Below are 21,349 nucleotides of genomic sequence, written 5' to 3'. Positions count from 1 at the left end.
CTGTCTTGTTTAACCATAATTGGTCCAAACACCGATCAGTACAATTTTTTTTTCTGTAAATTCATAGAAGAAGATGACTGGGGGTGAAACAGAATATAGTTATTTGTGGTCAATCTTATTAAAAACAATTCATTTATATAACTTCTGAGCATATCAGGAATACCTTCTGATTGGTCTGAATAGAATTTTTTCCTGAGTTTCACAGTTAGTTTTCGAAGTAAAGTCAGAAAAAAGAGGAATAGGAGCAAAACGGGCGTGATAGTAAATTTTGCGAATCCTCTAACTATCATAAATCGATTCTACGGAAAAATTTGCATAACAAATACTTATATTGAGAATATTTGCTTAGGTTTTTATAAAATTATTGAGCAAAGTCGCGTTTTTGATCGTTTTTTCCCCACTGTGGATTGTTTGTGCATTAACTAGTATAACAGAGAATGAAACAGTTCTCTGATTAGGCCATCCATTAGAAAACGAATCGGGTTCACTATTATGTGTACTTCAAGCACCGGAAACCGAGAACCTGTTTATTCGTAGTCGGTTCGTACGGCCACCAACACGACGTACAAACTTTATTAGTTTTTATTCAAATTTTGATGATGTTTGCGCACATTAACGTTTGTGGTTTTGTCGGACAAGTGTTCGGATTCTCGCGACGAAGTGAAAACTCGCGGATACTATTTAACACTAACTGTATTTATTACAACGATCACTATAAGACTTGGACTGACTAACATATATGACTTAACGTTTAATCGTACTATCGTACTGTCGTACGATCGCACTATCGTACGATCGCACGATCGTGTGTGAGTGACGATCATGATAACTTGTGCATCTATTGTGCCGAATCAAATTGTGATAGAATTTATGTGAAATACATTACTTTTCGTAAAGAATTTAGTGCAACACTAAGTGCGAGACTGCATTTTATTCAGATAAATAGAGTGCATTTTCTGTGCATGCCTATATTTGGTGCTATTTCGATTTAATTATTCCCGTTCAGTGTTCGCCTGAACAAAAGGCGTCGTTTCGGGTGAATTGAATGATATGTGTATTGTTTTTGCATTCTATTTATTTGTCCTTCTGCTGTCTCGGACCGTTTGGTTTGCGCAGAAATGATGGGTGAGTGTGGCAGGTGCAAAGAGAAGCTAACAGTATCGGATCGGATAGTATGTTCTTTTTGTAATAATGGTTTTCATCAGAAGTGTTCAAACCTTACGAAGGCAATGGTGAACTGGCTTTCCGAAACTCCGATGCTTTTGTATAAATGTGGAGAATGTCTTTCAGGTGCATCTAATGTGGTGTCTGGTGGTGGTGGTCATTCGTTCAGTAGTGATATGAGGAAGGAGATGGATAAACTAACATCCATCGCGGAATCATTTGCTGGTGAGCGGCAGAGCATCATATCGCAGATGAACATCGCATTGGAGAACGGAATTGAGAGACTGATTAAATCCTACAATGATACTCTTGAGAATAAAATGACATGCTTGGAAAACAGTGTGGCCAGAAAGTTGGAAGATTTGAAAGGTTTCTTGATTTCTAGTATTGAGCGAAATGATAATGAATTGGATGTAATGAACAGAAAAAAAGTTGTTGTAGGAAGAAAGACTTACTCTGAGTCTGATGGTAATCCTAGACGAAAAAGAAAGTTAATGACTGATAATGAAGATGAATCGACAGGTATGGACATTAACGATTTTGAAAATAATGACGAGGTTTTTAATAAAAATAATAAAATGACATATGCGAATGTTCTGTCTGGAAAATTTACAGATAAGAACAAAAGTAATAAAAATAGTAAGACTCGTTCGGTCATTTTGATAAAACCAGTCGAGACATCACAAACGAGTGATGATACAAGGAAATTTTTAAAAGACAAGCTAGATCCAAGAGCACATAAGATTAGATATAACAAATATAATGTAATAATAGAGGTTGATAAAAACACTTATAGCAATCTGATGGCAGCCCAAACGGTTAGTATTGGATGGGATAAGTGTTCTATTTACGAGGCCTTTAATGTACTGAGATGTTTCAAATGTGGAGAGTTTGGTCACAAGAGTACAAATTGTGCGAATAAAGAGACTAGTTCTAGATGTAATGCAGCACATAGAACTTCTGAGTGCTCTTCAACTGATTTTAAATGCGTAAATTGTCTAAAAATTAACTCGGAACGTAGAATGAATTTGGACATAAATCATCCGGCATTTAGTAAACGGTGTCCAGTATACCGTAGGCTGCTTGAATCGAAAAAGAAAAACGTTTTGTCTAGTGGATAGCAACTAACTGACAGGAGGCTATCGGAAATTTTGTATTTGAATATAGCCGGTTTGTCTACTAACTTTGTCGCAATGCGGCATCTTGTAGAGGATAGAAGGCCCTTGTTAGTTATGCTATCGGAAACACATATAGTTGATTCCAGTGCATTTGATCAGCTGGGTATTCCTGGTTACACTGTTGCTTATTGCTTATCGCATTCAAGACATACCGGTGGGGTAGCAATTTACGTAAGAGAATCGATTAAGTTCAGCATTCGATCAAACGAAATGATTGAAAATAATTGGTTTTTGGGCATATCAGTTGAAAGAGGCATGCAGCAGGGAAATTATGGAGTTGTATGTCAGCTGGAAATTTAGATAGCAGAGCGACTGTTCTGACTGACGTGTTGAAAAGGTGTACTAGTTGCTTGGTATCTGAGAAATACGTTAGCTTGACTAACTCAAGCCGGTGGTACTCTTTAGACCTTTTACGGTTGAAGCGAGAGAGGGATAAAAAGTTTAAAACGTTTTGCAGAACTAACAACGAAATTCACTGGCGTGGATACACGAATGCTCGGAATATATACTCACGAGCCTTGAAAAAGACTAGATGTGAATATTTCCAGAGGAAGATCGATCAACATCAACGAAATAGCAAGGAGTTGTGGAAAATCCTTAAACAAATGATTAAGCCAACACATAGTTCTTCGAAAAGCATGTGTTTTAATGGGATAGAAGAACGGTGTGAGCAAACCATAGTTGAAAAATTGAACAGTTATTTCATAAACAGTGTTCAACTGATCAATCAGAGTATTGATCAGGTCAGTGAACCTAGTGAAATAACACAGTCGATAAATAACAATTGCAGATTTGAAGGATTGAATCGATACAAACTGGGCACGTACCGAAAGTTTGGAAAGAATCATTAGTTATTCCTATTCCCAAAGTTGCTGGAACTGATAAAGCCGAAGAGTACCGTCCCATCAACATGTTGCACACGCTGGAGAAAATATTGGAACATGTAGTTAAGGACCAATTGATGAACTATTTGAACGGTAATAATTTGCTAATGCCGGAACAATCTGGATACCGAGAGGGACACTCTTGCGAAACCGCTTTGAATCTGGTATTAGCAAAATGGAAAGAGAGAATCGAAGTTGAAGAGACTATTCTTGCAGTGTTCTTGGATCTTATTGTTACAAACTCTACAACGCTTTGGCATTGAAGGAGTAGCATACAAATGGTTTGAAAGCTATTTATATGATAGAAAACAAAAGACTGTATTTAACGATTTTGTGTCCAGTTCTTTAGATAACTCACTTGGAGTGCCTCAAGGCAGTGTCCTAGGACCAATTTTATTTATTATGTATATTAATGATATGAAACGAGTTTTACGGTTTTGTGATATCAATTTATTTGCTGACGACACGGTTCTGTTTATTGCATCTAAGGATTATAATGAAGCTGTTGCACACTTAAACGAAGACCTACATTCTCTAGCACGTTGGTTAAAATTCAAGCAATTGAAATTGAATGTCGCAAAGACGAAATACATGGTTATTTCTTCTGCGAGCACTAGACATGATGCTAACGTTGAAATTGATGGTGAGGTTATTGAACGCGTTAGAGAGATGAAGTACCTTGGAGTCGTAATTGATGAAAAGTTAACATTCAAATCTCACATTAATAACGTGATCAGGAAGATTGCCAAAAAGTACTGAGTATTGTGTCGTTTGAAAAATGATTTAACGATCAGTAGTAAAATTCTTCTGTATAAATCAATCATTTCACCACACATTGACTTCTGTCCATCCATTCTGTTTCTTGCTAATAGTACACAAATCATGCAATTACAGCGACTGCAAAATAAAGTCATGCGATTGATACTTAAATGTAATAGATACACTTCCTCTACTTTTCTGCTGAGTGCATTACAATGGCTTTCGGTCAAACAAAGAATTTATTACTTAACAATGGTGTTAATTTTTAAATTAATAAATGGTATGTTGCCTCGATATTTGTGTGATCGAGTTGAGAGAGGAAGTGATTTACATAGATATAATACCAGAAATGCATCAGATGTAAGAACACCAAACTTTCTATTAGGCAGATCACAGAATTCGCTACTGTACAAAGGAATAAATTTTTTCAATTCGATGCCCAGACAAATTAAACGTGCTACAACTCTAAATGAGTTCAAACAATTATGTATTTCACATGTAAAATCTGTCTTATGAACCGATTTTAAAATATATATTATAATTTGATTTCTTTAAAATTATGTAAAATGAAGAAGAATGTATTTTCACTTATCACTATTTTTTGTAGATGTTAGAAGTTATTATGATCTGTATGATGATGACGGATTTTTTTTGTTATTAGTATTTTAGAGTTGATAAAGATAAAAAGTAAATGAGTTGTCTACAAAAGTTTGAGCCCGCGCGCGTAAAGCAGTCAAAGACAATCTAGAAGTGGAATAAGGCTGAATTAAGAGATGTTTTTGTTTGAGACCAATTATGATTTTCTTGAGTTATGCTGGGATTTACAGTTGTTGATGAAATTGAGCTTGGCTCTGCTCATTCGCAGTCTCGTTATTCCATCGTAGCTGGTGGTGATAACGATGAACTGGACCGGCGGGAAGGGCCTGGTGAATTATTGTCTGATACTGGGCGAGATATTGGGTTCGATTCCTAATTTGTTCAAGGATCTTCCCGGGTTGGACATTTTCTTGATCAACCCTGGATAGTAATTGTAATATATAATGTAGCACAGTAATTTCTTTTTGTTCAGCTGCTCTATCGAAGGAATATCTATGCCTGCTAAGTTAACCAGCTCGTTTCAATTTTTGATTACTGGTTAAAGCATGTAATAATATTAATTATCACTTGGATAACTCGTTCAGCTCACACCTTTGTAGGGGTATGAGGTGGGACCATCATCATCATTCATACGAACGCTCCTGATCTGATCTGCACTACGCTTTTATAGTCTGCGTACATTATTATAGGAACACTATTTGTCTCTACCGGAAAGCACATACCGTAAGATGTACCGGAAAGTATGTATCGTAATCTTTAATACTGTCTGCTGCTTGTATAACTGCTCGAATCCTATCACTAATCGGTTTCTGTTGTGTATACAGTATAGCTCACTTAAACTGTCTTCTGAAACTTACACTTTGGCGTAAACATACCGCCCGCCTTGAAAGACTAGGCTTTCAACAAACTCTAATCTATCTATCTGCTCTACTCCTGTTACAATTGAGTGTGTGTACTGCTGTTAACGATTATTAACCTGGCTGCTGTTATCATATATCCAAAATTATTTCACGAGTTCTATTTGCCTGACTATCCTATGCATTACAAATTCTCTGTAATTTCTATTCACAATAACTTTGGTGTGCTGCTTGCTGGTACTCGATGATCTTTTGATGAACCATGGGCGTCGAGGATGGGAGACTTGAATTCGACTCCGTCAACTGCTATGCAGTCGGCGTCGATAAAACAAGACCCGAGCGACTCCGCTGATTCCATTGTCAATAGATCTGCAACTGTTGGCTGAGTCAGAGTGATTCAAATTGTTGACATGTTGTTTCTAACGAGATATCCTGGTGACCTGAACATGCCTTGCTTCAGACGAAAACATGTTTCTGAACGATGAATGAACTGATGATCTCGTTGACTGAAGTCCTATGCTGTACTATTTGGATTGTTGAGAGATTGTTGACTGAATTTCCTCCGTTGACCTCCTCCACGATACTACTTAAATTGCCGAACATTCACATTCTGTATTTGTTCCTTTGACCTCCTCCACCCTTCTTAGACTTGATACCACAATCCGTATCATGACGCAGAGCTACGTCGCTCAGCAAAGTTCCAATGGTGCCACACATCGCACCTGCACTCGAACGGGAACCGGATAAATATCCAACTATGAAGCGTACTTAACTTGAGTTATTGTTGGGATGGTAGTTCCGATCACCTTGACCAAAACTGGGCCATCCCTGATTGCTTCGTTGCTGGGACCTCGAAACCACTTCTGTTACCAATCGCTGAATTGAATTATGTATATCGAACTGGCAGAAGAATGCATCGTAGACTCACTGCAGGAGGTGGAGGGGTGGAATGGCGATGTGCACTCCATTAACTGTAACTTCACTGTTGTTGCTGAATTGCTTCCTAGACCGAGGATAATTTTATGCTGCTGGACTGGTGAGGTAGATGAAAACTTGGAAATATACAACGATCATGAATCATTGACTGGTGACAAGCTGTTTGATGTCAGTTGACGAATGCTTCCGAAAATATCCGCTATCCTAGGCTGTCGATTGGCCAAAAAATGCTACGATGATGTTGACACACTTTTTGTTGTGCTTGGGAACTTCCTGTCTCACGTGAATGACGATCTGGGAACCTCAACCATAGTGTTCCGATGTCCTTGAACCGTGCTGATGGTTATGATGTGAAATAGCTGAAACGTGAGGATCCATACGAGCACGTTGGCGATTGAAATGAAACAAAATGGGTACTTAACTGCTATCAAGTCCCAGCCGGGGGTTCTACGAACCCACCGACGGGGCTTGTGCTCTTTACAGATGCTACAGGAACTGCTCGATTCTCCCGAGCTTGGGCCAGGAACTCGTCTGGCGACTCTTTCTCCCGAGTAAGGACCGGATTCACAACCGGCGACGTGTATCTGATGATCGATGAAGTTGATAATCGTCGCAATTGCTTGTTTTGTGACGCTGACAGGATCGCTTTCTCTAAAGTATGATGGTTGACTCTAACGTATAATGCTCCGACTATTACTGGACCGATGAAGTTTCGAATATCTTGGATACTCCCGATTATATGAGACAACAGTGTCTCTCAGAATTTCAATGCGTTGACGTAATAGTAATCTGTGTTGATTGACGACGAATTTCCTAATAGAACTGTTGGCACCTGTCAATATGTCAAAGAAGTTGGAAGTTAAAAAGGCTTCTACATTTCTGTGTAAAGAGTAACAATCTTTCAACTACGGTTACGAATTTCGGTCTTCGGTTCGATAAGCAGGTTAATACCCTGATCGTCTGGGTAGTTTAGCTGACCATTCTGCGGAATGGAAATAATTCACTCCCATACATAGCAGTAAGTCACTCAGGCTTGTTCACAAAACAAGCAAAATCTTTCCCGGTCATTTGCGTTAAGGATTCTCGGTGGTCGTCCTATCATGGGAGACTTCTTTTCGGCAAGCAAAGACAGTACAGGTAGCACCTCAGTCTGCACACTGTTGCATCTTGGATACTCCCGATTATATGAGACAACAGTGTCTCTCAGAATTTCAATACGTTGACGTAATAGTTTACACAGAAATGTAAGGGCCTTTTTAACTTCCAACTTCATTTAATATGTATTGTCCGTAAAGTATCACTTTGAGTTCATCTGCACGCATATTGACGATTAGCACACTTTTTTTTCTTAACGATAACTGTACTGGATTATAGTTTTCACACGGATTTGCATAGAAAGTGAACATTTCGTGTATTAAAGGTAGAAAGAGACTAACACGGGTAGCAACCAAAAGAATTAACTGTCTCACAGAATGATCAGCGCAATTTTAACTGACATTTCACCGCTTGGCGGAGACGGATTCTGCACATATTGTCAAGAGGTTCGGTGGAATGTGCCAGCATCTTGATTTTTCATAATGATCCGAACTCTTTTAAATTCAGTAAAACGAAACTTTAGAAGTTCCATTTCATCATCACGAGGTTTTTGTATTGCCTTACGAAGTCCACTGCAAAATGGTTGCGTCGCCATTACTGTTCAGTTTGACCTCGTGTCACACATTTATTATGAGAGGTTTTATATTCAACAGAACACTTTTTACACAGATTTGGATGTATTTGAATTGTCGTTTTTATCGACCAGAATTAATTTCGCCGCATTTCTGACGGACAGTGATAAACATACTAAACACAGACTGATGCGAGCTGCTATCAGTTCAGACAACTTTTAACCAACTGTATGTAACGACAATAAAGGTCGTTCTGAGAATTGCAATGGCGATTTCACTGTAACATTTCTGCCTTTGCTGTACACTGAACGTAAGGTTCTTCATTTTAAATGTGATCGAGCATGATTTGTAACAATCGATTTGATGTTCACAGAAAGTATAAGAATCACGAACAGGGACGGTAATGATGCCCGTTTTCATGCTGGCACTGACAGAGTTTTCCTGATTTCGCATTTCGACCGGCGCGATAGATTTCCGTTATTTGTTCCGACGATCCGGCTCGAAGGACCAAAATGTTTGCACACATTAACGTTTGTGGTTTTGTCGGACAAGTGTTCGGATTCTCGGGATGAAGTGAAAACTCGCGGGTACTATTTAACACTAACTGTATTTATTACAACGATCACTATAAGACTTGGACTGACTAACATATATGACTTAACGTTTAATCGTACTATCGTACTGTCGTACGATCGCACGATCGTTCATACGAACGCTCCTGATCTGATCTGCACTACGCTTTTATAGTCTGCGTACAATATTATAGGAACACAATTTGTCTCTACCGGAAAGCACATACCGTAAGATGTACCGGAAATTATGTATCGTAATTTTTAATACTGTCTGCTGCTTGTATAACTGCTCGAATCCTATCACTAATCAGTTTCTGTAGTGTATACAGTATAGCTCACTTAAACTGTCTTCTGAAACTTACACTTTGGCGTAAACAGATGATTTTATACGATTTTGAAATCGTACTCTAAACGACGATTTAAGCTTTTGTTGTATCCGAAAATATGCAGTAATTTTTGGTAGGACCACACGACATTTAATTTGACCCTAAGACGGTGTACAGCAGGGACTATGTCTAAGGGCTTCACGACCCCTCCCCCGGCAACTGCGAGTTGTAGGGCTTGCCTAGGATGCGGTGGGGTTTGGCATCGGGCTCTGCAAGTCCTACTAAAGCGATCGTGTGCCGCTCAAAGTGCACAAGCCCAGCGGGAGTGCCGACTCGGCACGTTAGAACTAACGCCAGTGAGGTCCTAACTATGGCATACTGGCTACCATTCCATCCATGGATACGATACGGTAGATCGGAATGTATAGAGAAACTAGGGCTGACAGCTGCGGTATTCTACTCCTTCAGTAAAGCAGGGTGGAACCGGCTTGAAATGCCGCAGCTGCCTTCCGTCCCATAAAACCGTGGCAGGCCTTATGGCACGCCGTCTCACTTTCAGCCACCTGGCTGGGATGACTGGGTGGAAGTAGGTTCAGATGCCCTTTTCCTGATTTGCGCTGATCCGGCTCTAAACGTAAAGCCAACCCTCGCATGGCCTCACTGCACAGCATAGGTAACCATGGGATCATGATAGCGACTACTTATAAAATGAGTTTTACACCAAACCCATATAAAATGAGTTTTACACCATCAACATCGGCGTCGAGCAAGGAGATGAACCCTTTCGCAAGAGGGGGTTAGAGGAGGTCTCCATCTAGAACGGGTGTGAGAGAGGAGAGTGAGGCGGTAGCTGAGGGGACGAGTGGACCAACCTGAGTCCCAGGAGCAAGTGAAGGAAGTAGTCAAGCCGAGTATGACAGCGATCATAGAACAACTCGACGCGATTATTAAATTCACGCAGGAGAAATCCAACATTAGCAAGGAGCTGAAGGTGAACTTGCCGAAGCTTCGTAAGGCCGTGAACGTAGCTAAAAGGGACCAAGAGGCGTTGATAGAGCGGCTAGAGGGTGGCGGAAAGTCGGAGAAGTGTTCTCAAACAGAGCCCTTCACCTTCGATACCGATAAATAACAGGAGGCGGTCGACTATGCGCTTCGGTTCACGATTGAGCGGAATAAACAGCGCCGGAAACGCGCCAGGGATTCTCCATTAAGTAAACGCCTGCCTCCCAAGGCCAAAAGGAGTGAAGACCATGGCGGAAATGATGGGGCGAAGGAACGTGGTGAGGGGCACAACCCAAACCTCAGCACTCGACCCCCGGATCCGAGCCATGTAAGCGAACCCGACGAGAATCCATGGCTGAAGGTCGCCAAGAAGAAAAGGGTCCAAAAAGATGCTGGGCCCATTCCCGCGAGGAGCGCTAGGAACAAAGGTGAGGCTTTGTTGTTTAAGGCCGACAATGAAAAGTACGCCGATGTGCTCAAGGCCATGCGAAGTGAGGCAAAGCTAGCCGAGGTTGGCAAAGAGGTTCGCAGCATTCGTCGTACGAAGACGGGAGAGATGCTGCTCGAGCTTAAAAAGGGAGCTCAGGTGGGCGGAACGGAACTTGTTGCGCTTCCCCAACAAGTCCTGGGCGATACGGCCGAAGTTAGAGCCCTGCGTAACGAGGTTGCACTCCTGTGCAAACGGTTGGATGAAATCGCCACCACGGAAGAACTTGCCATGGCCATCAAGGGGCAAGGAGGTGTGGATGTCTCACGGGAATCCATCCGTATGAGGAAAGGACCACAGGGCATCCAGATAGCTACATTTAAGCTATCGGCCACGTATGCCAATAAGGTCCTCAAAGTGGGCAAGCTAAAGGTCGGATGGTCGGTATGCCCAGTGACCGCTTACCAACCGCCGGCGGTTGACATGTGCTTCAGGTGTTTCAAACCTGGCCACAAGTCGTGGAATTGCAAAGGCCCAGACCGGAGCAACCTCTGCAAGCGTTGCGGCGGCGAGGGGCACAAGGCGTATGCATGCGAAAGAACGTCACGTTGCATGCTATGCGCGAGCAAGAAGAAGGCTACAAACCACGTCATGGGCGGACCTACTTGTTCGCAAGTGGAGGGAGTAAAACAACATGCAAGTAGTACAGCATAACCTAAATAACTGTGCAGCTGGCCAGCAATTGCTGTACCAGTCAGTGACGGAATGGAGCATTGATGTCACGATTCTCTCGGATCCCTATCACACACCGGTAAATAACGGGAACTGAATGTCGGACGAATCCAAGACGGTGGCGATCTTGACGACTGGTCGATACCCGGTGCAAGAGGCGGTGAAAACACAAGCGGAGGGAGTAGCCATAGCTAAGGTAAACGGAGTTTATTATTGTAGCTGCTACGCTCCACCGAGATGGTCAATAGACCCATTTACACGGATGGTCGACATGTTGATCGCAGACCTGGTGGGTCGGAAGCCGGTGGTGATAGCCGGAGACTTCAACGCCTGGCTAACGGCTTGGAGCAGCCGCTTCACCGACAGGAGAGGACAGACGTTACTGGAGGCCCACGCCAAGTTGGACGCCGTGTTAGCGAATGATGGACCTTCCAGCGGAACGGAGTCGTTCATCGACCTGACTTTCTGTAGTCCCGGCCTAGCTGGAGATCTTGATTGGAGAGTTGATTATGGCTACACCCATAGCGACCACTGGCTGCGTGGCAGGAAACTGCAACTCGCGCACCATAAAACAGATGTGATGGTGGTAAACAATCGCAAAACTGAACAGGAGGCGTTGCCACATGCCGGAGACTGCGCGATCCCCTCCAAGAGATCTTTGAAGCAATTGGGTGTGATGCTTGACGACAAACTCAGTTTCTGCAAGCACGTTGAATACGCCTGCAAGCGCGCATCAACAGCAATCGCGGCGCTCTTCCGAGCTGATGGCCAACAGCTCGCCTGTGCGCTCCAGTAAACGAAGGTTACTGGCAGGAGTGACAGTTTCGATCCTCAGGTACGGCAGCCCGGTATGAGCGTCGGCACTAAATGTGGAACGCAACGCACAGATGCTGGAGAGTACGCATAGACTGATGTGTCTTCGCGTAATCAGTGCATACCGCACTGTATCGAGGGATGCGGTCTGCGTGGTTGCAAGTATGATGCCTATCGGTCTGATAGTGAAGGAAGACGCGGAGCGCTACAGCATGCGAGGAGACAGGAACGCCCGTAGGGCCTCCAAAGTCGCCTCTCTACGCAGATGGCAACAAGAGTGGGACAGCTCAACCAAGGGCAGGTGGACACATCGGCTCATACCTAGGGTCTCGAGTTGGTTAGATAGACCTCACGGAGAAGTGAACTTCGGCCTGACGCAATTCCTCACAGGCCACGGGTGCTTCAGATGGTACTTCCACAGGTTCGGCCACGCGACATCCCCTGTATGTCCTGGCTGCCCAGACGAGATCGAGACGGCTGAACACGTCTTGTTCGCATGTTCCCGTTTCGCGGCTCAAAGGAGTGAGCTAATAGAGCATGTGGCATGGACACCACACCGGAAAATCTGATCCAGAGAATGTGCCACTGCGTAGAGAACTGGAACGCAGTGTCGACCGCGGCATCCCAAATTGCGGGCATATTGCAGCGGAAATGGAGTGCGGATCAACAACAGGCAGCCGCGTCCGTTAGCCTAGTGCAACCGTAGCAAGCTCAAGAGGGATTAGCGAATAAACGTCGGTCCGGGAGAACCTTCTTCGCCGGGAAGCTCTTCGTCGGAGTAGACTAGATCCATCATCGGGGACTAGACGAGTAGTACGTAAAACTGCTAGGATCGTCGGGGCGCCATTGAACCGGAAGCTATCCTCCAACCGGAATCACTGCATCGACCCAGGCATTCTCTCGGTCGGGCGTTGACGGGAATCGAAAGCGTCGGTTTCGGGAGGGTCTCCTTCGTCAGGGAACTCTCCGTCGGTGTAGGCTAGATCCTTCGGCGGGGGCTAGTCGAGTAGCCGCCACAACACCGATTCGAGTCGTCGAGACGCCAGCGAACCGGAAGCCATGCTCCAACCGGAATCGCTGGACCGACCTCGGCACTCCATCGGGTGTCCCGTGTGGTGTAAGAGACTCGGTGTCGGGAGATTCTCCTTCGACGGGGAACTCTCCGTCGGAGTAGTCTAGATCCTTTGTCGGGGACTAGATTAGTAGATCGTCGCGTGGTACCGCTAGGATCGTCTGAGCGCCAGTGAACCGGAAGTAATGCTCCAACCGGAATCATTGGATCGACTTAGGCATCCTTTCGGTCGGGTCGTAGACGCGTACCGTAAGCGTCGGTTCGGGAGGACTTCCCTCGTCGGGGAACCCTCCGTCGGTGTAGACTAGATCTTTTGGCGGAGACTAGTCGAGTAGTTCCGCGACGTAGCATCAGTTTTGGGTGGTCGAGGCGCCAGTGAACCGGAAGTTACCCTCCAGCCGGCATCACTGGATCGACCTCGTCATCCAACTGGTCGATCCCTCGAGAGCAGGATGCTGATCCCCATTCTGCATAAATCTGGGGAGGGTGCTGTGAGCACCAATAGCCTTCCACCCCGAAGTAATACCTAGCGGTGATGCCGGGGAGGTAGGGTTGGAGATCCAAGGTGTTTTAGTGGGAAGTTCCAATCAACAGTTGTGTAGTCCTGTGGAGAGTCCCACACTCCGTGCGTAAATGCATTTCACCTTGTAAAAAAAAGACGATGTACAGTATTGAACACACTTTACCCTACAATTCCGAAACCGGATGTTGGATCTGAATGAAATTCAGAAATTCTGTATGGGACCGTAAGACCTTACATTTGAATCTAAGTTTGTGGACATCGGTCAAACCATCGCTGAGAAAAGTGAGTGAGATCTATTATGGAATATATGAACACTATTTTCGGAGCCGGAGACCGGAAACCAGGATAATGGCTATAGATTTATGTAGTTTTGAGAATAGCTTAGAAATTTTTTTACGTTTTTTGTTTCGCTGGTTTAAGTGACGGTGTACAATATTGAGCACACTTTACACTATAACTCCGGAACTGGCAGCGGGTCCGGATGGAATCTAGGAATTTCGTATGGGACCAGGAGACCTTTTATTTGAATCCAAGTTCGTGGAAATCGGTTAAACCATCTCTGAGAAAAAGATCCGGAGACCGGTAATCAGGATAGCAGATTTCGGTTTGTTTAGTTGCCTACTAATAATGGGTATCGATTTGTGTAGTTTTGAAATCAGTTTATGAAATTCTTTACGGTTTTGGTTTTGCCGGTTTAAGTGACGGTGTACAATATTTTACACACTTTACTTTAGAACTCCGAAAGCGGAAGTCGGATCTGGATGAAATTCAGGATTTATTTATGGGTTCGTGAGTCCATTCATTTGAATCTATCGAAATCGGTTTAGCCATCTCCGAGAAACCTTAGTGAGATTATTTGAACTATTCAAACACACACACACATATTGGACAGCTCGATGAACTGAGTCGGATGGTGTGTGACACAATTTTTACTAGTCGGTTTTTTAAATGATTGCATATCCTCTCTATATGAGAAAGGCAAAACGTAATCAAAAATTTCTAAACTGGTTTCAAAACTACACAAATGAATACTCATTATCAGTAGGCAACTAAGCAAACCGATTCCGGCTATCCTGGTTCCCGTTTTCCCATTCCGGTAGCACCGGAAATAGTGGTCATATATTCCAAAATAGATGCCACTCACTTTTCTCAGCGAAGGATTGACCGAGTTTTACAAGCTTAGGTTCAAATGAATGCTTTTGTGGTCTCATATTGAATTCATGAATTTCATTCGTATTCGACATCTGGTTGCGGAATTACAGGGTGAAAGTATGTTAAAATATTTATTCCTTGCCACAAAACTATTTCAATGTATAGTCATCCCTATACTCCACGCATGTCATGATCAATAGCGCGATAACCTTCATCACAAGCACAATGATTAGTCTCGGAAAGTCCAATTCGAAGGAGATGTGCATCTAACGTGTAGTGAGAGGAGTGTCCCTACCCACATCCATGCCATGCCTTTGTCGATATTTTAGGAATAATTGAGTGCATCCTCCAACCCAGATCATCTTTATCCCAAGAAGTTTGCCAGCTGGCAAGTGTTCTTTGCCGAGACGCGCTATAGAATTCGTTGAAAGTAATCGGTCTCTCATTAATTTCACAGTCAATAGCACCACATTTTGCTAAAATATCGACTCTTTAATAGCCTGGAATGGAGCAATGAGCCGGGACCCAAACTATTGTGATTTAATAATTACTAGCTGACCCGTCGAACTTCGTCTCGCCCAAAAACTATTTGTTCGCATTTATGTGTTCGGAGAGCAGAATAATCAAACGACTAAGTGGTTAACGTTTTTCTCCAATATTTTGCTGATTACTTAACCTACAATCAACGGAACTCGACACACATTCGCTTTAGCCCAAAAAAAGAAACATCACCCAAAATTAATGTGAACATGTGTACAGCTTTTAAGCATCGATAATGTTTTCTAAAAACTTGTTCTGTACGTTCAAGTTGCCAAAAAGTACCACACGTACTTTAGAGTTCTAATAAAGTGGATAGTTTTAGATACGAAGGAACTTCTGGTGCCTTGGAGAGACGACGCTTACATTTTAAGTTGATATTGAACTTAAAAATTTGAGCATTCTTCTCAGCAAGAATAGCTTTTATGGTATCAAAGAACGCTCTCTAGCAACTCTTCACACGATTCAATCAGTGCCATCAAAGAAAGACGAATATCATCTCAGTAACAAAACACCTGCATGGTCCATTTAACACAGAATGGACACCAGTGCGAAAACGATTTTCTCTCGACAACCCTTATGAACATTACGGGTTAGCACGTTCCCTTTGAAGCAATTTTCGTTTTGCGATCCGATTCTATACGGGCAGTGGATAATTGTGATATAATCATTTTACTATTGTCGCTTATTCTAACTATGTACATATAACTTTGGCATAAGTTGTGTCTATGAAAATATCTGTGAATGCTCAACACAAAGGTTTCGAAATATTGTAACCTAGTATGAAAATCATCAAGTTGATTCATCGGTTCGATTTTCTGGGATAATTGTCAAATTCCGATTATCCCTTGTTAAATTCCACACTGCGCCGATTATTACAAAACTGTATCTATTTTGGTAAGGGCCGTGAAATACTCAAAGTATGAGATGGAGCAAAAAAATGTAGAAAAAATCTTTCACGCTTCATGCATTGAGAGGCAGTGAGTTCTTGTAGCATCATCTACCAGATTGACGATGTTGTGTACAATTTAGAGAAATAGTATCAATCCATCTTGAATATTGATAACTAATTGCAACTTATTATGTGCACTTCGTGTAATCTAAATCATTCGAAAGCAAAATGCAAGAAAAATCTCTTAGTTTGACTTCAGCGCTTCTAAAGAACAAACTTTTTGTTGATTCCCAATGATCAATAGTATGCATCTGACTCCATTACACACATTCTGGAATTCCACCAGTCATTTAGTAGGTGTTCGGAATAGTACCTAAATTTAATCTACATTTCCTTTCTAAAAACTATGTTATGCATTTGAATGAACTGTTAAACGCCGTAAGGCATACTCCATAAATAATGCAAATTTGAATTCATGCGATGTGTGCAGTTCGAGATGAATACTAGTATATAGGGAAAGCTTTTGTCAATATCTAGAGAGGAGAGGAATGAACATGATCGCTATGATCGTATCCGATCACAACAAAAGATGATTGGCAATAGATAAACTGATATGTACTATAATTTGGCAGTTGAAATACAAGTCTTGTGATAGAAGGTCGATCTTCTCGTTTGTTCCGTCAACAAAAGAACATCCAAAGGGAGTGCTACTGATCGGTACAGTGGCTATTGTTTCAGAATTCGACCGTTCAATTACGCGCTTTTCGGTGCTAGTTATACTAGCGAGGTAAAACCTTCGGTGGCTGGTAACAGTATTTTTCTATTTCGAACATTGGTCCTTCGAGCCGGATCGAAGGGAGTTCAAACCGTAAGTGCGTAGCGTGGCGTTTCAATTCGCGGTACTTTAATCAGAGAGCAGCCATTGTGTGCACAGAATGCATCGTGCGGTGATGGTGCTATACGGAATTTATCAGCTATAAATTCGAATACTGATCGAACTTAAATTTCGCGATAATATAGTAGTGCGAGTGTAGTGTTACTGTACTGTGGCAGAAAAGGAGCGTGATCGATAGCGGAACGCTTGAATTGCGGCCATTTTGCAAGCGAATGAGCTGACCATTGTGATAATCAGCTATTCATCGGTCTTTGAGGTGATTGACCCTGGATAATCTCATGTATAGACTTCATTTTGGACGCTGGATGAGCTTGGCTTTGAAGATTATTACCACGATCAAGACAGTAATAACAAGTAACACCGCTTCGTCATCACGTACGGTTATTCATTCTGGATTGGAATCCCGGTGAGTTCGTTTCAACACAACACTGCATGTGGCTAGCAGTAGCCTTTATTAAGCATAAGAAGGTGGGTGACGTTAAGTCATTGTGGCAATTGGTGGACGGTCCGTAAATCGAGTGAAATTTTTGTTTTCGCGCTCTCGATTTGCGATACCGCGTAGAAGTGAGTTAGTTCGCGACGGGACGGAGCAATCGATACGATTTAACTTCTCACTTCCGTTTGTATTTTCGCGTTCGCGAAGGACAATTCATCGCGTCGGGAAGGATTGAATCGTTTCGAGAGTGTTTTGTCCTCGTTCGGTAGAAACGTGCAGTTCGCATCGAGAAGGATTCAGTTTATTGGTTTAACTGCCGTTTCCATCCACTGAGCGTCGTGATGCCGCCTAAAGAGGAAAAGGTGTTAGGTAAGAGATTAATCCAACGCAATGGACTACTGGCGATATGTGAAGCTTTGGAAAGGTTTATCGATCAGTACGATCATGCACGTGACTCCTTCCAGTATAGATTCACGCGTATAGATTCACTGGATAAGATCTATTCTCAATTTATGGAAAATCAAGATGCTATTGAGAGGCTCGACAAGGAGGAATTTCTGACCACACATTTGACCGAACGCGTGGAATTCGAACGTCGTTATTGTGAAGCGAAAGGGTTACTGCTTTCTAAAACAGTAAACACTGAAGCAAACCATACAGTACTAAACACTTCTACAACGGCAAATCATGCCATGTCTTCTGGGTTTCATCTTCGACTGCCAAAAATCGATTTACCAAGATTCAATGGTGACTCCTCGCGTTGGTTATCATTTCGGGACACGTTTACTTCAATGGTACATTCAAATGCAGATATACCAACGGTCGCCAAACTTCAATATCTTTTGCAATCGCTTGAAGGAGATGCAAAGAAACTGTTCGAATCGATTGATGTCGAAGCCGACAATTATGCATCAACATGGGATGCATTACACAAGAGGTATGATAACCGTCGCTTTCTCAAGCGTCAGTTGTTTAAAGCGATATACGATTTGCCAGCGGTGAAGCAGGAGTCTGCTATGCGAATCCACAGTCTGGTCGACGATTTTCAACGCCATGTAAGGGCGTTGGCAAAATTAGATGAACCTGTGGAATATTGGGATACACCGCTAGTGAATATGTTATTATACAAGTTGGATCAATCAACTCTGCGAGCATGGGAGGAGAAAACGAGTAACCAAGACGACGTACGGTATGATGAACTGGTAGAATTTTTGTATCAACGTGTGCGCGTTCTCACCTCTGTTGGATCAGAGATACAGCAATCGGCATCTCTAAGGGTGGTCGGGTTGCCTGGTTGGAAAGGTACGAAAATGAAAGTTGCCGCTAACGCAACTGCAACACCTAAGCAAGATACTAAATGCATATTGGCATGTTCAGAGAGTCACGCCCTTCGAACTTGTCCTTCGTTTCTGGATAAGGATGTTCACCAACGTCGGAAGCTGGTGTCTCAGAAACGATTATGTTGGAACTGTCTGAGTTTCGGTCACCAAGCCAGGAAATGTGAGTCAAAATTTACGTGCCGGACATGCCATGATAGACATCATTCTTTATTGCATGATGCCTCGTCGTCTAAAGTGTTGGCGAGTCCTACTACTAAAGATTCTTCACAACAATCTTCATCGTTTCAACATCTCCTTCCGTCTAGTTCAGGCTCTGATCAAACGCAGGTCAGTATGACAGTTCAAAACGCGTGTAGTATGATTCTACTGGAAACGGTCATTCTTAACGTCGTTGATGATCATGGAAGAGAGCACAAGGCACGTGCTCTTCTTGACTCAGCATCCATGTTCAATTTCATCTCAGGAAAACTGGCAAAGATTCTCTACAGCAGGCGCTCGAGAGTTGACATTTCAGTAGCAGGAATCGGTCTCTCAACACAAAGAGTGAGAAATGCAATAATTACCTCCATTCAATCGAGAACCCAGCCATTTTCTACAAAACTCGAGTTTCTCATACTCAAGCAGCCGTCCGCAGACTTACCGACCATGTCAGTAGATATTTCATTATGGAAATTCCCACAAGTTGAACTATCAGATCCACAGTTCCACATTCCTGGAAGCATTGATCTTGTCATCGGTGGTGAGGCCTTCTGGGAACTACATACGGGTAAAAAGATCTCTCTCGGAAATGGTCTTCCCTGGGTAGTCGAAACACCATTCGGCTGGGTAGTGTCTGGCTCAACATCTAACAGATCTACTTGCATTCCTCGAATCTGCAATCTATCCATTACCAATCAAGATTTGGAAGATTCACTACAGAAGTTTTGGGAAATCGAAACGATTTCTGTTGGGACCACATACTCCCCTGAAGAGAGTCGAGCCGAGGAACTATACAACAGTACTGTGAAACGTGATATGACTGGTAGATACATCGTTCGCCTTCCCCGTATTGAAGACTCAGCAGTTGTTCTTGGACCATCCCGAGCTATTGCAGAACGTCGTTTCTACAGCTTGGAGCGACGTTTACAAAGAGATCCTGTCACTAAGGATTCGTATCATCGTTTCATGAATGAATATTTGCAACTTGGTCACATGATTAGAGTAGATGAGCCCATCGATGACGCAAGACCTCACTGTTATCTTCCTCATCATCCCGTATTTAAAGAATCAAGCACAACAACGAAGATAAGGGTTGTTTTCGATGCGTCCTGTACGACAGCATCTGGATATTCACTTAATGATACGCTGCTTGTGGGTCCCGTCGTACAGCAAGATTTACTCTCCATCGTGATTCGTTTTCGAACCCATTGCATCGCCCTAGTAGCTGACATCGAAAAGATGTACAGGCAGGTGTTTCTGCATCCGGATGACCGGTCATTTCAACGAATTCTCTGGCGCAAGGGCCCCGAAGAAGCCATTGCTACGTATGAACTGCAAACAGTGACATACGGAACAGCAAGTGCGCCGTATCTAGCCACGCGGACATTGCAGCAGATAGTACAGGATATAGGACAATCGTATCCTATCGCAGTAGAACCGGTGAAAACGGACTTCTACGTCGACGACTTTATCTCGGGTGCATCGACTGTCGAAGATGCTATTAAATTACGTCGGGAAGTATCAACGATGTTAAGTGCCGCAGGTTTGCCGCTTAAAAAATGGGCTTCCAACTCTTCTGAAGTTCTCACAGATGTCACGCCTGATGATCGTGCAATTCTTCCGTTTCACAATCTTCAAGACGATCAAGCTGTTGCCACCCTTGGACTCATTTGGGAACCAAAGTCGGATGTACTCCGGTTCAAGATTGAATTACCGCTAGCCGCGTCTATTCTAACAAAACGAAAGGTAATGTCTTACATCTAACAGATTTTTGATCCCCTTGGGCTCGTGGGTCCTACGATTACCAAGGCTAAACACTTTATGCAGCATTTATGGCCTTTAAAACAGAATGGTGAAACATGTGAATGGGATACACCGCTTCCGTCACCTCTTCAAGAAGAATGGAAACAGTTTCATAACACTCTACACGTACTAAGTGAAATTCGAGTACCCCGCTTCGTGTCAGTGCCTGAAGCTGTGAACATCCAACTTCATTTCATCTCGGATGCATCTGAGCGTGCATATGGGACATGCTGCTACGTCAGAACCGAATTATACGGAAAGGTTACAGTTCATCTGTTGGCCTCTAAGTCCAAAGTGGCCCCACTCTCCACTCGTCATACCATCGCCAGACTAGAGCTTTGCGCAGCGCATTTGTCGATGCAAATGTATAAGAAATTAACCGCAACATTAAAGCTCTCAGCACGTTCATATTTTTGGACAGATTCCACAACTGTTCTTCAATGGCTGCATGGAAATCCAAGTCGTTGGAAAACTTTCGTCGCAAACCGGATATCACAAATACAGTTTACTACTGATATCAGCAACTGGAAACATGTTCCCGGTGTCGACAATCCTGCTGACGACATTTCCAGAGGATTGAGTCCTAC

The 21,349-nt window shown here is 43.0% G+C and overlaps 1 protein-coding gene across 1 annotated transcript; it reads left to right on the top strand.

Moving 5' to 3' along the window:
• Positions 1-1,229: 1,229 nt before the first annotated feature.
• LOC131428879 (uncharacterized) lies at positions 1,230-21,342 on the top strand. The gene is made up of 3 exons (XM_058592937.1): positions 1,230-1,577; positions 17,691-20,705; positions 21,184-21,342. The coding sequence occupies exons 1-3, from the start codon at positions 1,230-1,232 to the stop codon at positions 21,340-21,342; spliced, it is 3,522 nt and encodes a 1,173-aa protein (XP_058448920.1).
• The last annotated feature ends 7 nt before the right edge of the window (positions 21,343-21,349 follow it).

The sequence above is a fragment of the Malaya genurostris genome, chromosome 2 (assembly GCF_030247185.1).
Source record: "Malaya genurostris strain Urasoe2022 chromosome 2, Malgen_1.1, whole genome shotgun sequence".
In the NCBI taxonomy this organism is placed as follows: Eukaryota; Metazoa; Arthropoda; class Insecta; order Diptera; family Culicidae; genus Malaya; species Malaya genurostris.
Note: the sequence above shows the minus strand (reverse complement) of the source record. Positions and strands in the feature narration are given on the sequence as shown.